Source organism: Indicator indicator, chromosome 5 (assembly GCF_027791375.1).
Source record: "Indicator indicator isolate 239-I01 chromosome 5, UM_Iind_1.1, whole genome shotgun sequence".
NCBI classification, from domain to species: Eukaryota; Metazoa; Chordata; class Aves; order Piciformes; family Indicatoridae; genus Indicator; species Indicator indicator.
In genome coordinates this window covers 25,769,268-25,790,970 of record NC_072014.1, presented here as the reverse complement: position 1 = coordinate 25,790,970, position 21,703 = coordinate 25,769,268, and the positions used below count along the sequence as shown (strand labels likewise).

The 21,703-nt window shown below is 57.7% G+C and overlaps 2 protein-coding genes across 2 annotated transcripts; one reads left to right on the top strand and one right to left on the bottom strand.

The window, feature by feature from the left end:
* Nucleotides 1–5,430: 5,430 nt before the first annotated feature.
* On the top strand, nt 5,431–6,402 carry CDK5R2 (cyclin dependent kinase 5 regulatory subunit 2). The gene has a single exon (XM_054381308.1). It carries the CDS (start codon nt 5,431–5,433, stop codon nt 6,400–6,402), a length of 972 nt encoding a protein of 323 aa, XP_054237283.1.
* An 8,326-nt stretch (nt 6,403–14,728) lies between these two features.
* FEV (FEV transcription factor, ETS family member) lies at nt 14,729–18,717 on the bottom strand. Its single transcript, XM_054381289.1, has 3 exons — nt 18,666–18,717; nt 17,613–17,687; nt 14,729–15,240 (listed from the first exon to the last, which is right to left on the bottom strand). Exons 1-3 carry the CDS (start codon nt 18,715–18,717, stop codon nt 14,729–14,731), a joined length of 639 nt encoding a protein of 212 aa, XP_054237264.1.
* Nucleotides 18,718–21,703: the final 2,986 nt, after the last annotated feature.

Sequence of the window (21,703 nt, the reverse complement as noted above, 5' to 3'; positions counted from 1 at the left end):
GTGCAGATGCTTTCCTTGCCCAGTGCTTCCTTCTGCCCTCAATACACAGCACTCTGTTTCGGGATGCTCCTCAATACACAGCACTCTGTAGCATCCCTTCCAGCCCAGCACAGAGACCTCAGCCCCTTCACCAACAACCCTTTCACTTCCAGAAGACCCCAGAGATGCACCTTGATTCTGTGCAGGCTGCAAGCTGGAATCTGTTGGGTCTTCACAGACAAGAAATTGATAGCAGGGCGGAGCCACCGCCACCAGGATAGCAACCAAACAATTTCCCACAGACAACTTCTTCCAGCCTACAACAGTGCCCCTGACAGCCAGAGAGCATCCCCAGACCGGGGATGGCAAAGAGTTGTGGGAACGAGCTGGGGCAACGTGTGCCAGGTTGTCTGGAGGGGGAGCTCCGGCCAGCGCAGAGCCCGCCCCGGCGAGCTCTGAACGGTGACTGCCGCCAGAGGGCAGCAGAGCGCCGACCCGGGCCACCGATCGGGCACCGACCAGGCGGCGCCCCGCGGTCGTCTCAGAGCCGCCCTGTGTGCCCGCTGAGAGCAGCTCAGGAAACGCACGACCACACCTCACCGCTTCAGGGATTCAGGTTCAGAAACTACCCAGTGCCTCCCCATACCGGGCTGAGAGGGGTTCTCCTAACGGAGCTCTAATTGCCTGCAGGGGCGGGGACAATTAGCCCCTTCATTAACCTCTCCTAACCCGCTGACACAAGAACCTAGAGATGTGCTGGCAGGCGTTTAAATAGCCCATGGCTACACTTGGGTCTTTCTGGCTATATTTGCATGTACCATGCAAGCTGAGACCTTATTCCCTCAAGGGCTTTTATAGCATCAGTTCTGGGAGGGACATGGACTGTGAGCAACGTGGACTGTGAGCATGACCCCTGCAGCAATCCTGAGCTGTGTCATTATGCAGTATTTGCCTCCTCACAAGAGAGTGGGGGCTGCCCAGGGATAAGGAAGTTGAGATGTCTTTCTATATCAGTTCAAGGCCTGGCTCTGCATTGCATGGTTTCCACCCAGAAGAGTTGTGTTTCTCTGGCTCTCCAATCCATTCCCAGCAATACTGCTTGGCAGTTTGACAAAAATAGCTCCTCTCCAGGAGCTGCAACAGGCCTGCTTGACTCAGCTGTGCCTTGCTCAGCTCTGCTGTGTGAACCCAGGGCTCACCTTGGAGCAGGGACTACACAAGCTTTGGTGTCTGTGAAGCCATTAGCTGTAGCCCCTCTCCCTTGAGAATCTTGAGATTCTCTCCTTGAGAAGTGGGGAGACATGGAGGGGAACCAGGGATAGAAAAGGGAGAAGTGCCTGGATGAGGGTACTCAGAAGCACAAGCAGATTTCTCCTTCCTGGGTATTGTAGGCAGTCAGCCAGCTAGGTCTTCTGGGGCTTCCCTGGGCTTCCAGCTCAGGCAGAAGCTCTGTCAGAGGTTGTCTGCCTGCTGTATGGCCTTGGGTGGGGGAGTGCCAGAGCTGTCAAATCTGCTCACTGAGAGATAAACCAAGATTGTGAGCTCTGTCTCCACCGGTAAAGCAGCACAGCTCAGGAGCTGGCTGGCCAACTGCTGCCAAGGAGATGGTGCTTTTCCCTGCCTGTCTTTGCCAGTGCAGACAGACCACAGCGCAGCAAGTGAGCTATTAAAGAACAGCTCCAGCCAGCCAGCCAACATGTCCTCATTCATCATTCTGGAGCAGGCAGGGGGGTGTGCCAGCTGCTTTCAGACAGTACCCCTCACAAAGCCCATGCCCAATAGCTTGGCATCATGGAGGGGAGTTGGGATCAGAATAGAGGGCCAAGGACCCTCCAGCATGTCTTTTCATGTCCTGGGGGTGCTGGGAGAGCTACCCTTCCCTAGGTTGGGAGCTCATGCATTTCTTAGCCACAGCCTGAGCATGAGAGCATCATGCAGAGGCAATTTGGAGAGGATGTGTGGGTTGGCATGGGCTTCACCAAGGTGTGACCTGCCTCTGTGACCCACTCCAGGCAGGTAGAGCTGCATGAGAGACTGGCTGCCAGGCAGCTGCATGGAATGACGTGGTTCCTGCAGGTCAGCACTAGCTCTTTTAATGCCTTTGCACAGTACAGCCTGGTTTTACCCCTGCTTCTCTCCACTGGTACCATTGTCTAGCTGCCAGCCTCCAACCCTGAAGCCCAGCCAGCAGTGCTGTGTACCAGCAGTGCTGTGTACCAGCAGTGTGCTCCAGCTCCCAGTCTGGAACACCTCTGGTTCAGGAAAGGGATGCCCCTTTACCTAGCTCATATTAGGGGCTTGGACAAGAAACAATCCCTTTATTTGTGCTGCACGTATCTAAGGTATGTGTTGTCTTAGCTAGAGTGACGCTTAGTAGCAAAAGGTCTGTGTATACCAACAGCTTCCCAGGAAAGCCACACCACCAACAGCTGAAGATTTGGCCAAGGGCAGGAGCCTGGGGGCAGTTTGGGACTGACTATGCCTGAAGCCCTACCCTGTTTCTCCCTTGCATCAAAGGGTATGTCATTCCAGCTACCTCGGGTGGGAGCCCCCATTCTCTGGGGAAGGGAAATGCTGCCCTTCTCTCCTGTTCTGTGCCTTTCCTTGCCAACTGCCCATTTACAATCAAGATCTAAAGGAAGAGCCAAGCAGAGATGGCTCCAAGGACATAGCTTGCGATGTATCATTGCCTGTCAGCCTCAGGGCTGGAGCCTGAAAAGTAAAACTGAAGAGGAAGGAAAAGATTCCACTCTTTCACGTGGAAAAGCAACTGCCTCCCAGGTAAGCTGCAAAGCCGCTTCTTTGCCTGCATAAGAAACGTTCTGCTGTTCTTGCAGGGCTTGGGTAATTCCCCAGTGCTTGCAGGAAGCCATTGCTGCTGCCAGCAATGCTGGCTTAGGGAAGGTCTATGGGCTCACTGACCTCCTCTGCCCCAGAGCTGCTCCCACAGTAGGACACAGGAAGCTGCAGGAGGAAGGGAATAACTGTCCCTAAAGCTCTCCTGCTGCTCATAGACAAGGTCTCAAGCTGCATCACTGAACATCCCCAGGATGGATTTTTAAACAGACTTCAGCCAAATTTCCCCTGCTGTGAGGGGTAGGAGGTGCACACAGGTTGAGCTGCTCTGTGGGGTAACTGCAAGCCCAGCTGGAGAAGGCAGGGGAGCTCTCTGGCCCCATCCTCTGTGTAAGGTCTAGGTCTATTTGTGCCGAACACAAATAACTCTCCTTAATGAGTCTGGGGAAGCAAATCTGGGAGAGCTCCCAGAGGCTGGGGGCAGCTTCATACATTTCAAATGCAGCAATCTGAGAGCGATTTTGCTCCAGTGGGAGCAAGCAACTATGCAGGAAAGTCTCTGCTTCTCCACCTGCAAATTTCAGCTGTGTGTTTCTGAGGAGTCCATGTTTGCACATCATAAAAATCAGTCCACCCTTAAATATGCAAAGAGGGTGAAGACTACGAGCTCCTTCCCATCCCCCCCTAGGGCTCCCCCCATCTTCATGGCTGAGTTGAAGCCAGTTCTGTATATCTAAAGCTGATGAGATAATCTTCATCAAGAGTCTTGTCCTAATTTTTTCTTCTGTATTTGTACCCCTTTACTAAATGCTCTTGGTTATTTCAGCCCAGCCTAAGATGGTCTCAGGTAGGTAGGTGATGCTGGCCCAGATCCACTTTGATTCTGGCCACTCCCAAAACAAAATTCTGTGTTTGGGGGTCTGCTTGCATATGTGCATGTATGTTGCAGACTTCAGTGCAGCCTTCTGCAAGGAAACAGCAGGACATGGCTAACCACAGTGCAGGATATGTGGGAATGGGACTTCCTTCCTGTTCCTTACCATACCACAAAGGGCACAGCCTCTGCCCTGCCCCCCGGTGTGGAACGTTAACTCCAGGCATCAGGAGGCCCAAATGGAAGTCTGAAGCACGGCTCTAAGGTTCTGCTTGCTTTCGTTGCAAACAGCTCCAGCATCAGCAGTGCAGGAGGAAGTGGAGAGGCTGGCTTAGCTCCTCCCAGTTGGTAATTCATTACTGCCTTTTAGCCCAGATCCATCCAGCAGCACCTACATCCTGGCACGGACGTGTTCATTTCACACATAAAATGCTGTACCCAAATGAATCACTGAGATGTTCTCCCTGAAACCTTTACCAGATGCCTTTCATGGTGCTTTGCATGCAGGAGCAGTCCTGCCAATTGGGGTGTTTTGTTCCTGATGCATGCCTGGCACCTGCCTTAGCAATCAGAGCTGCAGGATCCATCCTCCATCTTATGAGAAGGACAAGGGTGATCTTCCCGCATGAGGCAGGCAGGAAGCAAGCAGGGGGTACAGGTTTCATCCGTGGAATGATCAGATGAAGAGAGGGAGAAGCAGCTTGCGTGCACGTGGCTGGTTTATCGCATACCATTGTGCAATGATGCAAAAGTGCAGCATTGCTTCTCTCCTCCCCCACAGGGTCCACCTTACAGACCCTGACACGGTCCCTTCCCCCTTCTCCTGACTTTGGCCTGATGGTGGTGACTGTCAGTGTGGTGGTAGATGTTGTCTCCATGGTTGAGTGGGAAGAGCCAGGGTGAGCACGGGACCCAATGTCTTGTTCACACAGCAGGTGTTGGGGGTACTCCCACCAGCCTAGAGACAGAGGGGAGCCCGGGCTGGGTGCAGCATGGCTTTCTGCAGAGGTTTGTCCAGGGCCAGGCTGATTCTCGTAAAGCCAGGGCTCTCCCAGCAAGCCTACTCTTCATGGCAGCTGCCAAGCCCCAGCCCACCTTTCCCCAGCACCAAGCCTTCTCCTGCAGCTCCCCCAGCACAGTTCACATACTGTTTATTCTCCATCCCTTTTCATCCTCCACTCTTGCATTACCCAGGGCTTTTCTTTCCTTCTCTGTCCCCCTAGAACCATGTTGGGGGGTTAGTCTGGGAAGGTTCATCCCTCACCTTGTAGATACGAATACAGAGCAGGACCCGGGTCACCAGTCAAGTTCAGAAGATCCCTCTAGACCCTTCCTGCACCCCCTGTCCTCTGGGGTTCCTTCCGCTGGGCCCTGCCGCCCCCCATCGTCCCTAACACAAAGGGCTTAAGTGCTGGGACATTATCGCAGACCCCAAGCCCCTCGCCCCGCCGGCGAGCCTCGCGTCGGTGAAGGTCATGTCGGGGCGGCGGCTGCCCAGCAGAGCCGCGCCGGACCCCCCCCCCGCCTCTCACGCCCTCACCGGCGAGGGGGCGGACCGCACCGGCTGCCCTTACAGCGGCGATTGGCTGGCGGCGGGTAGGCGGGGAGCAGCGGGGCCGCGGCTGGCTGCAGCGGTGGGCGCGCAGCCCAGAGCGGGCGCCGCGGAGCATCCTCGGGTACCGCGGCCCCGTTGCGGGCTGCTTCCCCCGCAGCCCCCGACCTCCTCCTATGGGCGGTGCCGGTGCCTCGGCCTCCGCACGCCCGTCCCGTTCGGCGTTAGCATGGGCACGGTGCTCTCCCTCTCCCCCGCCGCCTCCTCGGGCAAGGGCGGCGGCGGCGGCGGCGGCGGGGGTTTGCTGGCCGACAAGGTGCCGGGAAGGGTGCCGGGCAAGGGCGAGAGCCGGCTGAAGCGCCCCGGCGTGCTCATCTCTGCGCTCACTTGGAAGCGTCTGGTGGCCGCCTCGGCCAAGAAGAAGAAGAATACCAAGAAGGTGACGCCGAAACCCGGCGGCGGGGCCCCGGGAGGGGACCCAGGCCAGCCCGACGCGCTGGTGGTGCAGCGCAACCGCGAGAACTTGCGCAAGTCGGTGGTGGGGCCGGCTGACGGTGGCAAGCAGGGCCCCCTGGCCGTGCCGGTGCCCACCGTGCCTTCGGCACCTCAGGAGCTGCACCCGGGCTCCGGCGGGGGCAAGCCTCCACCGCCACCGCCGCCGGCCGGCAGCCGCGGCCCGGGGTCCCCGCGGCGGGTGGTGGTGCAAGCGTCCACCGGCGAGCTGCTGCGCTGCTTGGGGGACTTCGTGTGCCGCCGCTGCTACCGACTGAAGGAGCTGAGCCCCGGCGAGCTCATCTCCTGGTTCCGCAGCGTGGACCGCTCGCTGCTGCTGCAGGGCTGGCAGGACCAGGGCTTCATCACCCCGGCCAACCTGGTGTTCGTCTACCTGCTGTGCCGGGAAGCGCTGCGGGGAGAAGACATCGGGAGCCAGGCCGAGCTGCAGGCCTCCTTCCTCACCTGCCTCTATCTCGCCTACTCCTACATGGGCAACGAGATCTCCTACCCGCTCAAGCCCTTCCTGGTGGAGGGCGACAAGGGCCGTTTCTGGGAGCGCTGCCTGGGCATCATCCAGCGCCTCAGCGCCAAGATGCTGCGAATCAACGCGGACCCGCACTACTTCACGCAACTCTTCCAGGACCTCAAGAGCGAAGGCGAGGGCGGAGACGGGTCCAAGCACTGGACGATCACCCTGGACCGTTAGGGAGGTACCGGGCACCCGGAGCCGGGGCGGAGAGGGCCGCGCACCGAGGAGCGGGGGAGGCGAAGGACTGCCGGTTCTCCCCCCTCCCGCATCCTCCTCGCCTTCCCCCCTCCCCGGCCGCCAGCTCCACGGAGACGCTGCCTGGACCTTCCCTGCTCTGGATCCGGCCTCTCCTCGCCTCCCCCTTCCGACCCCAGCTGGGGGCTGCGCTCCAAGACACCGAGACAGCAAAGAAGACTGGGGCTGGGGGATGTTGAGAGTGTGTGCCCCTCCCACCTGCGCCATGGTGAGGGAGGGAAACTGCTGAGGAGCGGAGGCTCCTGAATACATTTCTCCAGAGAAAAATTGAGCTGGGGATCCGGGGCAGAGGGTAGCGGGAGGGTCTCCCGGGTGCATGCGAAGGGCCCCCCGGCCGCGGGCAGAGCCGGGCCCCTCGCCGCCGGAGCCGGCCCCGGAGCTCTCCGTGGTGCTGGAGCCGCCGCGGCTCCGCAAACAAAGGCCGGGGGGCGGGGGGCGGGCGGTGATGTGGGCGCTACCTTCCCTCACCCCCCTCTGCTGGGGGACGTGGGCTCCCCCGGGCACGGACGACGTTGCCCCTCACTCCGCGGGAGCCGTCTGCTTGGCCCTTTGTTCGAGCCGTCTGGGAGTGGGGCGCCCACCCCCACTTCCCCCCCGGATAACACACCTTCCCCCCACCTCTCCCAGGTACGCCCCTCAAAACAGGGTCTTGGTGGGGTGATGTCGCCCCCTCCCCACCTTGTCTTGCTGCGGGGAAAGAGATCTGGGCCAGAGGAGGCAAAGGGAGGCCGGAGGGAGGGAGCCTGCTATGGTGGGGGTGGGGTCCCCTCTACTCTTGCTTTGCTTTGCTGGAGAATAAAGAGGCGGCTTGGACGGGCCTGGTGGTGGCTGCCTGGACTTGCTGGGCTATGCGGTGCAAGGGGGATTGTGGGGGCACCCCAAGATCCCATTCATGCCTCCTCTCCTCCCCAAGAGGGATTGAGAGGGTACTGGTGCTCGAGGGGATTTTGCTCCCTGGTGTGAGTTTGGGGTCAGAATTTCACCCCTGTCTATTGTACCCGTGGCTAGTCCTGGTCCACCCAAATGTCCCTTGACTCCCTGCGAGCTCTTCTGGCCTCCATTCCAGATGGAAATGCCTGATGTCTGTCTGCTGCACTGAACTTAACCAGGAACAGAGCCCATGAAACCTCTGTTTTAATTTTTTTCTTTTTTTTTTTTTTGTTTGTTTGTTTGGGTTTTTTTGTTTGTTTGGGTTGGGTTTTTTTATTTGGTTGGTTGGTTGCTCTTTTTCCCCTCTCACCTCTTTTCTCCCTATATCTGCTCTGCAGGACTGGGCTGTGTTCCCTGGCAGCAGCAGGCTGTGGCACCTGCGTTGCTAGCCCAGTTACCAGCCCTGTACTTCTGCAAACCCTCAGGGAGAGAGGAGGAAGGAAAGGCTTTGCTTTTTCCATAGCTGGTTGCTATGCTTCAGGGTGCTGAATTTGCCAGGGCTTTTTTAGCAGGATCTGCAGCACGTGCTCTTGAGTTGGAGCTTGCATCCAGTGCATCCCAGCCCCTCCTGTGCTTGGGCTCCCCTCAGCCAGGAAGAGCTGCACTGGCTCTGCAGGTCATGGAGGGTAAGCTGGATTCTCACTACCTTTGTGTGCATCAGCAGAGCTGCTAATTAGGCCCAATCTGGCTCATTCAGGCAAAGCTGTGCTGCCAGGAAGACAGCACAGATGTCCCTGTGACGGGGGCAGACCTGGCAGGGTGCTGTGCAAGGCTTTTCTGTGGCTGTGTAAAACCACTGAGACCTGTGCTGCTTCCCTCCTCCCTGTTCCTAATGGGTTCTTTTGCCCTTGCTTTTAGATTGACATTCATGTGACCTTGTGGTGAGCTGTCTGGGCTAAAACATACTCAAAACCCACCCCAAATATAGCCATATCCATGTCTTGTGATGGTAAAAGGTCAGAGTTCTGACATGCTCTGGCTCAAGCAGGGGTTGAAGCTCCTAACTCTCTCCCATTGGCACTTTGTAAAGAAGGAAATTGAGGCAGTATGAGATGAAGCAGCAAGGAGGGTCTGCGGCATTGCAGGGTAACACCCAAGCCATTGGTGCTGGCTGCCTCCAGCCTGAGCCAGGTGTGTTTGTACAGTGACCCCCTTCCCCCACTGCTGTGAGGCATGAAAGAGTCTCATTTCCAGAGCTGAGCAACCTGTCAGCACTGGTGGAGGTTTTCCAACCTATGGATTCCCTTAGAGACTCTCAGGGTCCTTCCAGCCTCAAGCCCTTTTAAAATGCTTCCAGCTGCAGTGAAGCTATGTCCTTCCCCTCCTCCCTTGTGTTTCATTGATTAAGAGTGCTGAGCCTCATTGGGGGACTTAGGAAGAGCTAACTGCAGACTGGTAATTGAAGACATCTTGGAGTCTCTGGAAATGTCAAGGAATGAGAGACGAGCATAGATGCTCCTGTGCATTTAAATATGCATCATTGACTCAGCCAGAGCCGTACTGAAGCCAGAGATGTCTAGTTTCCCCTCCTCCAGAGGACCTTGTGCAGCTGCTGAGGGGAGAGGGTGGGGGGAGCACTAACCTTACCTTGCCTGGGAGCTCCTGCTCACTCCATAGCAAAGGGGAGGAAGGGAAGATGCAAGAAGAGGGTTGGTACTGAGGGTGAGAATCCTCAGGTAGGCTTGAGACCTTGGCTTTTTCCCATACTGAAAGCTGCTGCACAATGCCATGGGGATCTAGGCTGCAGTAGGTTCAACCCCTCCCCACCAGAGATGTCTTTTCTCAGGCCATAGCATCCTTCTCTTGCTCCCCAAGGGTGCACCCTAGGTGGTCCCCAGGATGTTTGAAAGGGAGAGTTCTGGCCGGAGCTTGTGGAGCAACAGCTCTGTGGGCCTCCCCTTGGCCTGCTGCTCTGTCTGTGGCACTGGGGCAAGGAAGAGTAGTGGGTAGCTGGAGCAGCCAGCCTGGCAAGCTGTGTCCCCTCCTGCTGGACAAACAATGAGGAAGCTATGCTCTTGCTATTAAGAGTTGGCAGCATCCCCCAGAGTGACTCGAGCTGCTCCATGGGAAGGAAACTCCTCTGGATGATGTAGATCCAGTCCTCACATGGCTGGCAAAGGACCTGTCTCAGTTCAGCTTTCTGTGCAAGCTTTTCTCCTCTGTTTGGCTGCGAGGATGATAGATAAAATGTTCTTCAAGGCAGATGGAAGTGGGAGGTCTCTTTTCTGCCTCTGTGGAAGCTACTGGGACACTGGCTCTATCACAGCTTCTGACCGTTGCTGCTCTGCTGAATTGGGGGTGGTTTGTGAGTACAAGTTTCTGGTCCCCTCCCAGCTCTGTGGCACTTGAGTCACAGCTGCTCGTGGGGTATCAAAAGGGGAAGACATGGACAAAGTGACCCAGGGATATGGTGGCAAATGGCAGAGGGAACATGAGAGGTCTTAGACTAAACTGAATGATGAGATATTTGTATCCAAGGAGGGGCAGGACAGTTGCCACAGGGTCTCAGCTGCTGGAGGATGCATCTGGACTGCAGCGAGAAAGTGCAAAAGGCCTTGAGCTCTACCTGTGCCCAGGGTAGCCCAGTGCCAGGCATGAGACTGAGGCAGGTGAGACAGAAGACGTTTTGGTCCTTGCTATAGACAAAACATGGCTGTAGCATTTCCTGGCTGGTGGGTATGGGACTGAGGAGCACAGGCTTGGGGAGAGATGTGTGCTAAGAAGCTGGGGTGGGGACAGATCTGTGCTAAGAAGCTGGGGCAGGTGGAGAAGAGGAATCAAATGAATTGGAGCCCAGCTGTGATGGTTAATTCCACCACCACAGAGCCTGGCAGAACAGAGGACCAGGGCTGCCTAGGCTGGAACACTACATCCAGCACACTGAGAGCTGAGCTTACCCTGTGTTGTCCCCCCTGCCTGTGTCACCCCTGGGGACAGACACCCTTGGGTAAGAGCCATGCAGCACCAAGCTGTGGCCTGGGGCAGTCACGGGAATCTTAACTCAGGGAATGGGTGCCCCCCAGGGCTGTGCTCTAATGCAGGACTTCTGATGAGAGAAGTCCTGCATTAGAGCGTAATCTGGCATTAGCACATTAATCCAGTCCTCCCTGCTGCCCAGCCCCTGTCCTCAGCTGAGTCCAGCCCAAGGTCTCAGTGTACAGCTGGGCAGGAATGACACCAGGAAGCTGTCACCCCAGAAGCTCTTGCCTGGGCACCAGAGAGCAGGTGACAGCAGGGTCAAGGGTTGGGACTCCCTCCAGAGCACCTCTGGGTCTGGGGAAAGTAGTGCATAAAGCTCCCTCCAGGTGCATCCAGGACCTGAGGGAAGAGAAGTCCAGGCCAGGGGAGGTTACAAGGTGAGTACAGCCCCAGTCCAGAGCATGTTTGCTAGGAAGAAAGCAACAACTTTTGGAAGCATCACAGTTGATTCCTTGAAGGGGCTTCATGAAGGGTTTTGGACCCCAACTGCCTGCACCTGTGGACTCCAGCTGAGCAGCACTGTCATGAAGTGCTTTGTGGAGAGCAAGGCCAAGGGAAGGTGGTGTCTGGAGAGAGGATGTGAGTCAGCAGCTTAGGAGTGGAAGTGTGGAGCTGAGGAACCAGCACAGCCAGAATGCAGAGAAGAGGAAATAGGTGGGAACTAGGAGAGTTGGAGGGGGAGTAAGGGTGGGCATGGAGGCAGCCCACATCCTCCAGGGCAGACTTGACCTGATTGTGCTGTGAAGGCTCTTCCCAGTGTGAGAGAAGTGAGTGGTGACATGGGTCTGTTAAAATAGGAGAGGGGCTACTCCATCCACCCTCTGATCCCTTATTGTGGGGCTGGGAAGCTTTGGGGGAATTGGAAGGGTCCCCCCACCATCCTGGCAAGAGGCTGAGGCCAGGGCAGGGCTAAATCCTGCCCTCTTGCCACCTAAGCAAAGCCAGAGACAAGGATTTTTTATTTTTTTTTAAAGTGGACAAAATCCCTTCTGCTTTCAATCACAAAGCAGCAGAAGAAGCTGCCAGGCCACATGTGCCATTCTCTTGCTCTTCCCAGTGAAGGCTGAGACCCTTTGAGACTGCCCTCCCCATCTCACCCTGGGTACAGCATCCAAGAGCTCCCCACAGGTAGGTCTGCAGCCCGGGAGTGCACCCTGCTGCCAGCCAGCTGGGACATGCTCCTCACCCAGCTGGTGCACTCCACTGTCAGGGACAGCCCTTCCCCACCAGCGCCCCTGGCTGGGGCCAGGGGTGATGCTGTGCTGGGAGCCAAGCTGGGCTCTGCCCCGCTTGCCCATTGGCAGAATTTTGCTGCAGTCTGCTCCCAGCCGGCAGTTCTGGCGACTGAAGAACATAGTGCTGCTGGCTGGCTGGGTCAGACGGGGCTCTGGGGAAGCAGGAGGCTGGGTTGGGTGGGAGGTAATGCTCTGCCCCCCATCCGGTAAGCACAATATGGGGTGGCTGGGCGGGTGGTTCCCAGTGGAGTCTGGGGATGGGAGCATCTGGAGTTGCCATGGTGACACCGGCTGCATTGTCAGGCAGGTGATAGCGTCGCTGGTGCAGTCCTGCATGGGTGTCCCCCTGCTTCCCTCCTGGCTGCTGTTCCCGGGGAGTGCAGGGCTGGTTCTTGGCTTTTGAGGTGGAACTCTTGGTACAGGGCACGGAGGCCATGCCAGGTGAGCTCAGAACAGAGCAAAGCAAGCCCTCAGCTGCAGCCTGTTGCACTGGGTGTGTGCAATGGTCCTCCTTTTACCCAGCATGTCCAGCCCCTGATCCATCAGGGATTTGAATTCCAGGGCCCAGAACGAGAAAGGAACTCACCTGAGCTTTCCTGGAGCAGACACTGGCAGAAGGACAGGAGGGATAGGAGCAGGATGGGGTGGGGGGGAGCTACTAGTGACCCACATCCCTTAATCCATGTCCTGCCCTACGTCATGAAATTACCTAAGCCCCGAAGCAGGCTCCTCTAGTGGGGGCCATGGCCCCTTGCTCTGGCTCTGACAGAGCCAGTTGTGGCCACCCCCCGCCTCCTCCCCTCCCACCTACCCCTTCCCCCCATTTTACCTTTGCAATGCCAGGCTCGGGGAGTGTGTGTGTCCAAACCGAGTGCTGGTTGCATGGCAGTAACTACTTTCCCCTTCCATTTCACCTCCTGCCGTCCCCGGGAATTACACTGTGCAATGCTCAGGGACCCTGGAGGGTGGGACTGCCCCAAAGAAAGGACCCTCCCAATTCCTGCAGCTCATTTCCCATACGTGGGCTCCCTGCTGGCAGCACTAACCCTCCCACCCTGCAGCCTGAGCCCCCCCCAGGAGGAGACACTGACATCAGATCCCCCTCCCTTAAGCTGATTAGAGCAGTAAGGACATGTCCAAGCAGATGCCACCAAGGCCATGAGAGCGATCAGACCCTCGGGGGATGCAGATGGGGCAGCACACAGCACCCAGATCTGGGGACTGCTCTGATCTCGGAGGTACAGGGAGAGAGGCTGAGGGAAAACTACCCCCTTAGCCCCTCAATTGGTTGGGTAATCACATGGCACCACCCTACAGAATGGTTCTGATCCCTGGTGCAAGCCTGGCGCCCAGCCCTGGCACCCTGCTTCTCCAATAGGGGTGGGATGGGAAGGACAGCCCCAAGACAGGGCAAGCAGAGGGCAGCCCCTCAGCCCACACCAGACACTGCAGGCACCAATGGGTCCAAGGGCACGTTCCTGCATCTGGGCAAGCAGTGCTTGCCTGCTTACCCCTGCATCAATGCCACATGTGAGCCTGGCTCACAGCTTGGGATCTCCCCACTGCTGGCACAGCCCAGCACAGCAGAGGCACTCCCTGCAGGATCAGGCCCTGCTGGGCCTAGTACATTGCCCCAAGCTGTTTGCACAGCACTCTGTGGTGCATGAGAGATCTAGTTCACAGCATTCTAAATTTCCCTGCATGATGGCAGGGTGGCAGACATCCCAATAAGCCAACTGCATCTCCTTTTTACCTCCAACTGCCACTGGGTATGTGGCTTCCCTGGAGGGTATGTGGCTTCCCTGGAGGCCTGTCTATAGAAGCAGAGAGGTTTAAGCTCTGTCCTGTCTCTTGGGGGCTGTAAGAGCCAGAGATGATGCCTGGAGAAGACATGACACAGCAGGGTGGCCACACCCTCCTCATCCCAGCCCTTCAAGTGCTCTGCCTTAGACAGGAGGGGATTTGCTGCATGGTTTCTCCCCTTACCAATCCCCTGCAGACATGAGAGGACACAGGTCACAGCACCTCACTGTTTTATTGAAGACCAGTCCCTCCCCCCAGCCAGCACAGAACCCAGCATACTCAGCCTTTCTACATCTACTGGGCCGAAGTCCAGCTTTGGAGGATGGATACACCTCCTTGAACCTGAGGGGAGAGACCCAGGGCTGCCCCTTAGTGCCTGGAGCTCCCAGCTCTGCTGTTATCCCTTCTGTTGCTCCACCTCCAACCCAGCCTTGTCCCAGGAGATGTCCCCACCTGTGGAGAGTGTCCCACAAAGCCTTGCATGCAAGGGACTGAAACCACAGTAAAACTGGAGCATTAAACTTGTAAATGACCAGCAAGACAAGGGCTCATATGCAGGGCATCAGGGACTGTTCCAGTCCGTGGTGTCCTTGGGCATGGAGGAGAGGGCAAAGTTGCAGGGGTCAGGTTCTGCTGCCTCTAGGTCTTGCCCTGAGGGCTGGCAGTGCCCCTCACACCTGCTGCTGGCACCTCCCACTTCAGAGTCCTGCCCTAGGTAGGAGTTAACCCATGAAGACCATCTGCTTTCCAGACCAGGACTTCTCCTGAGGTCTGGAGGAAGCCACCATCGGCAGGAGGTGTAGGAGGGATGGGGTAAGGAAGGTTTTGGAGCCAAAGGTGGGGGGCCAAGGTCAGTGTCCCTGTCCCTGGTCAGTGGGACTCTCACCCATGAACACAGCTGTCTTGGGGCTCCAGCTCCTGACTCTGCAGGGAGAGGGGAGGACAGGCACAGTCTGGGAGCAGAGCTAAGGACATTCATGGGGTGGGTTTCATGTTGTAAAGGAAAGGGGAAGCGTGGTCCCTGCCAGGAGGCAAGCCCATGGTTCCTTCCGTTTACACCCTTCTTTAGGTATCCACATCCATTCCCAGAATCATGGATCCCTGCTCACCCTAAATTTAGCTAGCTTCTCTCCTCCAGCCATTAACATCAAGGAACCAGCTACCCTGTGAGTGCCTCTCACCCCCCATGCCACTTTCCAAATCTAAAAGGGAGCAACTGAGAGCAAGGCACAATCCCACCCCACCCCCATCCCTCTCTGCCGAGCTCCACAGCCCCATGCTGCCTGGCATGGCCCGAGCCTCTAATGGTAGTGATTGTTCATGTTGTTGAGGTGAGAGGCTGCCATGGTGCTGAACGGGGCAGAGGGCTGTAGCCCATGCCCGGGATAGAGGGACGGGCTGGAGCCAGGCCAGTAGGAGAAGCCAGCCGGTGTCACACCCGAGGTCATGAGGTTGAGTTTGGAGATGCCTGAAAAGGGCAGCGGGGCCAGGTTGCCCTGAAATTTGTAGAGGGTGTGATCAGGGGTGGCTGGCTGGCACACCTGTGCCAGCCCGTGGAAGTCGAACTTGTAGGCGTAGCGCTTGCCGTGGACCTTGGTCATGATGTTCTTGTCGTAGTAGTAGCGCAGTGCCCGGCTGAGCTTGTCATAATTCATGTTGGGTTTGCTCTTCCGCTCCCCCCAGCGCCGTGCCACCTCATCAGGGTCGATCAGCTTGAACTCCCCATTCGTGCCTTCCCAGGCGATGCAGTTCAGGTTGGCACGGTCGGAGAGCAGCTCCAGCAGGAACTGCCACAGCTGGATCTGCCCACTGCCTGCAAGGCCAGGCCCCAGAGAGGTTAAAGCTCCCTCTCAGGCCACAACAAGTGGGGCAGGATGTGCCCCAGTCTCCTCAACCCCCTGCTGTGTTGCCCCATCCCAGACCCAGGTATCAGATGTACTTCATTGTGTCTTCCCTGCTCTAGAGACACAGAAGATGGTAACAAGGTCTTATCTGCTTTGCAGCATCCATACCATATGTCTCCCAAGCAAGAGGAGAAGATGACCTTGCACCTCAGGACAAGGGTAGGAGTGTTCAGAGGTCAACAAAGGCTGCAGTGGGTCTAGATCCAGGGTTCTCATGTCCCTCCCACCCTCATCCACACCCCACTGAAGATGGATACCTGCTCATTTGCTTTATTTTGAGGATGTGGCCTGGTTCTTTCATTTGCAGCCCCAAGAAGGTGCTATCTTGGCAGTACTTAGGTTGATCCCGGCACCAATATTCCCCACTTCCGCCTCAGCTTGAAACTGGGTGAGTGTCACAGCATAGCCTCTGCCCATCTCTAGAGACACTCTGCCCTGCAAGGATTTCTCCATGGTGAAACGAAGACAGGGTGGCAGCACTACTCTGATCTGCACCTCTGGCAGGTACAAGCAGATAAAAGAGGAGAGAACAGGACAGGACCTGTTGTGACTCTGAATCAGGCACCAATGATCCTTATTTCCAGAGGAAAATTTCTCTCTGTGCCATGGCCATTGCACCCACAGCTTGCACTGAGGACCACCCTTGTTAAGTGTCCAAGCTGCCTCTGTGCCCAGCTGTGTGACCAGAGCCTGTCACATTTGGACACATCCATGGTGAGGCACAACAGGCTCCACTGAGTCTAGCCAGAGGTCATAAGAGGTGAGGGTTCCTGGACACAAAGGTGGTGAACAATCCCATTTCTGGGACTCATCCACCCTGCAGAGCAGTCCTGCACTTACCAAGACATTCCTCCACCCCTCCAAGCATCATCCCCTGCCCTTCCCTGCTCCTGACCCATGTTCTTTCAGCACAGGCTCTTCCCACAGCAGAGGCAGGCTCTGCCTCTCACCCTTCTCTCTGCTTTTCTGCTACTATTTTTTCTAAAGGTGCTTGGATCCTATATGGAAGTTTAGCACTCACAAACCCTGCAGCAGGCAGTTCCACAGGTCAGCTACGTTTCCCACAAGTAACTACCTTGCCCTGCTTGCTTCACACCCATCTATTTTATCTAGTGTCCCCCTCAATGCCTGCCATGGAAGAAGCAGGGAGCTGCCATTCCCCATCCATCCTCATTCCACCAAATGGCACCTAGACATCCCGACCCAGGCAGAGGAGCTTAGGGCTTTCCAAGGTATTGTATTTCCAAATCCCCCATCCCTCCTCCCTAGGGTACATTCATAGCCCTTGCTTTCATCTGTCCCCACAGCCCCCACCCTGGGCTCCCACTATCCCCAGCCATGGGGTTCCCCCCTCCATTCATGGAGAGCAAAGAGGTGTTGAGGGAGGCAATTGGGTGGGGTGGTGAGGTTCAGTCCTTCCCGACGCAGAGTGTTATGCTGCAGCACCTAGCAGCTCCCAGTGGAGACCTCCTGGGATCCTTCTCACCACAGCTCAGCGCACAGGATACAGCTGCATCAGAGTCCACAGTGCAGAGGCAAAAAGCTCCCCTTCTCAAAGTTCCAGCTTTACCCTCCCTCCCACCCCTAAACCAGGGCTCCCCTCTTCCCACCTAGAGCATCCCTTGGCCCCTGAGCCCTTGCTAGGCAGGCAAACCACATGGCCCAAACAGCACGGCTCTGGCCCTGCGACCACCTGACGACCAGCCCTGCTGCTCTCTCCGGCAGGCTTCAGGGTGCTCCCTGGCCAGCCCTTGGCAGATGCCCAGGGCGCCTGAGCTGCTCTACCCGGGCGGATGGTTCCGGCTCCCGGGGACGGCTCATCTCCCTGCCCTAGGCTCAGCCCCTCACCGGCACCTCCGTCTCGGGTAAGTTCTCATCTCATTCCCTGGCTCCAAGGCACAGCTTGCCCAAGCCCGAATTAGTCCCACTAGCTCCCGGGCTGGCTGGCAGCTGCTTCCCCATCGGATGTCTCCGGAACACAGGGGGAACCCGAGACCTGTGGGATTCCTGGGGCGATGCGCATCCCGCTCCCTTCCGCTGTAACGGGCCAGCGGGTCGCGGCCGTCGAGACTCTGCCGGTGGGGCTCGGCCGCTCTCCTGATGGGTTTCGACGGCGGGATATCCCCGGCGCAAGCCGCCCGTAGCAGCAGGAGTGGGGGCCGTGTCCCGCGTAGGCAGTGTGCCCCACGCGGACGGGAGTCCCCGATGGTTACGGGGTTGGGGAGGCTGCGTGTGCCCCGGCTGCGGGCCGGTCCCGAGCGAGGGGCAGCCGTGCTCTTACCTTTCTGCACGCTTGGGCTGAGGGACCCCCACGCCTGGCTTTTCCCGTCTTTGAACAAAGTTTCTCCGACTGGATCTGGGGGGGTAAAAGGGGAGCGTGTGGGAGTGGAGGGGGGGCTGGAGCCAGGCGGGACTTCGACCCCCCGGCGCCCACCCGCGGGCAGCCTCCCCGCAGCCCCCGGCCGCTCCCCCTTGCCTGCCCAGCCACCGCCGCAAAGCCAGGAAACGCGTCCAGGAAAAAGGAAATCCGATTTCCGACCGAGGCAGGGAAGCTTTTAAATAGGAATAGAAAATCCCGCCGGCTGGAGCAGGGAGAAGAGACGGAGCAACAGAGAAGGCTGCGGGGCAGGGAAAGAGGGAGAAGAGGTGGATGGGGTGGAATGTCAGTGTTTTGGGAGTAGATGGCTGGGGAAAGGAGAGGTAGATGGAAATGTGGATGGAAGGAGAGAAGAAGGAGAGGTGGGTGGATGGATGGAAGGACAGAAGGGAGGATATATAGGTGGGTAGATGGAGAGAAGGACAAGAAGAGGGAAAGAAGGGTGAGAGATGGATGGATGGATGGATGGATGGATGGATGGATGGATGCATGGATGGGCAGGTAATGGGTAGATAGGTGGAAGAACAACATGATGGAAGAGACAGAGGGTAGACAGAGGGGATGACTCGTAGAAGGGACAGAAAGAGGGACAGAGGGACAAGTGGGTGGAGTGGAATGATAGATGGAAGTACAGGAGAAGGATGAGTGGGTGGATGGGCGAGCTGGAAGGACAGACGGGTGGATGGAGGGACGGTAGGACAGAGAGACGGTGGGCGAATGAAGGATGGAAGGGAGGATGGATGTGCAGGTGTGGAAGGCAGCGAGGGTGGCTGAAAGGAAGGAGGAAGGGACGGTTGAAGGGCTGGAAGGCGGGAAGGGAGGACGGACAGAGGGAGAGGGGAAGGCAGGATGGGCGCTGAAGGAAGACAGGACAGAGAAGGGCCCCGGGATAGCGACGGGGCAGGGCAGCGACGGGCCGGCTGTTGTGCAGGGCAGCGGCCGGGGTTCCGCCCGTACCTGGCAGGTACATGTTGAGCAGCAGTGGCACCGCTCCGGCGCCGTGTCTCATGGCAGCTGTGGGGGCGGCCCGCGGGCTGCATGTTTTAATATTCCTGCCCCTATTATTATTATTATTATTCCACTTTATCAGGGAGCAGCTGATGGCGAATAAATGGCAGCGGGACGGGCAGGGGACGGGCAGGGGCCGGGGGAGGCGGGGGGGCGGGGGAGTTTCCAGGCAACTCGCAGGGGCTCGGGGCCCCGGCTCCAGCAATTTCCTTTGCTGTAATTAAAGCGGGCGCTGCCCCCCCCGGCCCCCCACCCCCAACCCCCCGCTATCGGGCCCGCATCAGACTTTAATCACGGCCGTGGGTTTCTATGGAGAGAGCTCGGGCCGCTTCCTGCCTCTTCCGCCTCCTTAACTCTTCGCAAACACGGCGCTGCCACCCCGCCGGGAACGGGGCTCGGGCACTGCCTGGAGACCGCCCGGGCCCGGCTTCCTGCTATCGCCACCGCCGGCCCACTCCCCTGCCTGGCTGGCACGGCTCTCCCTGCGCTGCTGGCATTGCCTGCTTCTCACCGCATGGCATCAGCGTCGTCCCACCTTGCCTCCCTTCCTCCCAGGCACCCTGCATTGCCACCCCTGGGGCTCCCTCCCCAGCTCCGGGATCTGCAGCATAGTCCTGGGGGCTCCTTGCAACTCCCAGAGCTCTGGGGTAGGTCAGTTTGGTGTCGACTACATCCCTCCAGCTCCAGGACGTCGGTGATGGGATCCCTTTGCAGTTCACAGGGCTCCTGGGTGGATAAGTGCATCTCCGGTGGTTGGTGGCAACCTCTTTGTGCTCTTCTGTACAGTTCCTGCCTTGGGAAGGGTTAAGCCTGTTACCATTTTGGGGTCCCCAGCCCTATCCAGATCTCTTGCTCATACTTGTTAGGTGACCCCCAACACTCACCCAAACCTGTATGCCCCCATCTCCACCTGCTTGTACTCAGCAGCCCTGAGTGTTGTAAAGACAAGAGGGTGATATGGGGAGAAACAAGGAAAGGGTCTGGGGTTATCTCAGCTCCCCAGAGGCATATCTGGCCTGTTTTTTCCCCATCATCCATGGCTTCATTTGGTATGTGCAGCTGCAGGGTGACCATGGAGGGACCAAGGGGGACAAAGCCATCAATGGCGGGTTTGGCTAGGCTTGTCCACCAGCCAAGAGTTTACCTTCCTCCTGCACCCTATGGCTTGAGGCAGCCAGGCAGGGTGCCAGCTGCAGGCACTAACTCTGCTCCACTGCCATACAGTCAAGTGCCCATCAGCCTCTCCTGTGGTGTTTCAGTGATGTCTAGTAAAAGGGTAATTGCTCATTCCAAACTTAGTCACATTTCTTGAAAGTGGTCATTGCAACGTGTGAGTCCAAAGGAAATCAGGACACATTTATGTTAGACTTATGGATATTATTTATACTGCACCTGAAATGTGTCCTGCATAAGAAGAAGCTGCAGTCCACGGTTGGCAACAGCCAGCTACTGTGTCTTGGGTTGGCCACAGTCCAATGGTGTTGGTGAGGGTGTCCAAAAGGTTTAGGAAACAGGAGGTCCTATGGGCACTAAGTTGGGCTCTGGGTGCTCCACTGATGCTGCCCATTTCCTTGGGGGACAGAGGGCAAATGCTAGCAGAACAACACACAAACAGAGCCCACAGTACCCCCCAACAATCCTGTTTGGACATAACAGCCCTTAGAAAATTTTCTCTTCTCCCCGCTTGTCCCCCGAGCAAACGTGAACCCCACAGAGGGCTGTTCCAACCCTGTACAGCCCAACAGCCCTGGCTTCACCCCTCATCCCTTTCCTCCCCAGCCTCCTGAGCCCCGCTGACCCCTGTGCAGCTTTCCTGGCAGTGGCTCTGCAGCCTCCCAGACTTGCTTTCGCTGCCTGAGTCACTGCAACAAACCTCAGGCAACGGAAAACAAGCCCCAGAGACAGCGAGGTGAGTTGGGAAGGGGGCCAGATCACCAAGCCCCTCTCCTTCTGGTGGTCCCAGTGACCAGGATCCTCCTCCAGCAAACCTGCATGGCACAGAGCATTAAGTCGGGGAGTCTGGGCTGAGGGCTCTGTGTCAGTCCAGAGTAGGGGGAGCAGCTTGGAATCACCCTGAGAAGAAGGGTTCAGACTGTGGGAGCTGGTGACAGGGAGTACCTGGGGGCACAGGCAATGGAGACTCACGGGTCCCTGGGAAAGCCGGTGTGTGAAGGGCCTACAGTGGGGTATAAGGGGACTGAGGGCTCTGGGAGACTTAGGGACTGATGGGTGCAGAGGGGCAGGGATTGTGGGGTCCCTAGGGTGAGAGGCAGGATATAGCAGAGCTGGGGCAGGTTCATAGGATTGGGAGGGGGCAGGGTACATGACGAATAGGGAGCCAAGTCCATGAGAGAGACAGAGGATGTGGCTTCAGGTCTGTGGAAGATCTGGGAGGTGAGGATTCAGGTCTGTGGGGACCCGATGTGGAACACCCAGATGGCAGCAACAGAAGGTCCCTTTGGCTGCAAGCAGGCAGTTTGCCTCCCGACCTCCCAACCCAGTGCTTTACCCCTCTAAGACAGAGCAGTAAAGACCCCACATTTTGCCGTGCCCCCTCCCCAGTTCCCCCCCCAGTAGCAGCCCTGTGCGCAGGTGCCCAGAGCAATTTCACCTGTCTGCCGGCGGTGTCGTGGAGTGGAGCCGAGCTGACGTGGCCTTGGGCTGGCTGCAGCCCGGCTGGGTGTGTAGGAATGTGTTTGTGCAGGGGGAGAGGCCATGGGGCCGTGGCAGGGTGGGGCCAGCAGGGACGCAAAGGGGAGCTGGGAGGGACAGGGGCACCCTGCGATGGGGACGCCCTGAGGGGTAGGGATGTGCAAGTTGCTGGGGCTTTTGCAAGGGGCTCATCGGGGTGCAAGGGGAGAGGGAGCAGGGATGTGCAGGGCATGCATGCTCACACTTGAGTGCAAAGTCCTGTGTGCAGTGCACATGCTCTCACACCCCCCTCCACCCAGGGTCTCTGTGCAGCCCTGTGTGCAGAGTGAGCACAC

Excerpts from the sequence above, each read along its gene's own strand:
- CDK5R2 (XM_054381308.1), top strand. The coding sequence starts at position 5,431 with ATGGGCACGGTGCTCTCCCTCTCCCCCGCCGCCTCCTCGGGCAAGGGC.
- FEV (XM_054381289.1), bottom strand. The coding sequence starts at position 18,717 with ATGAGACACGGCGCCGGAGCGGTGCCACTGCTGCTCAACATGTACCTG. Across the intron at positions 17,688-18,665 it reads GCTCAACATGTACCTGCCAG|ATCCAGTCGGAGAAACTTTG; the intron begins GTACGGGCGGAA and ends TTACCCCCCCAG. Across the intron at positions 15,241-17,612 it reads CAGCCCAAGCGTGCAGAAAG|GCAGTGGGCAGATCCAGCTG; the intron begins GTAAGAGCACGG and ends CTGGCCTTGCAG.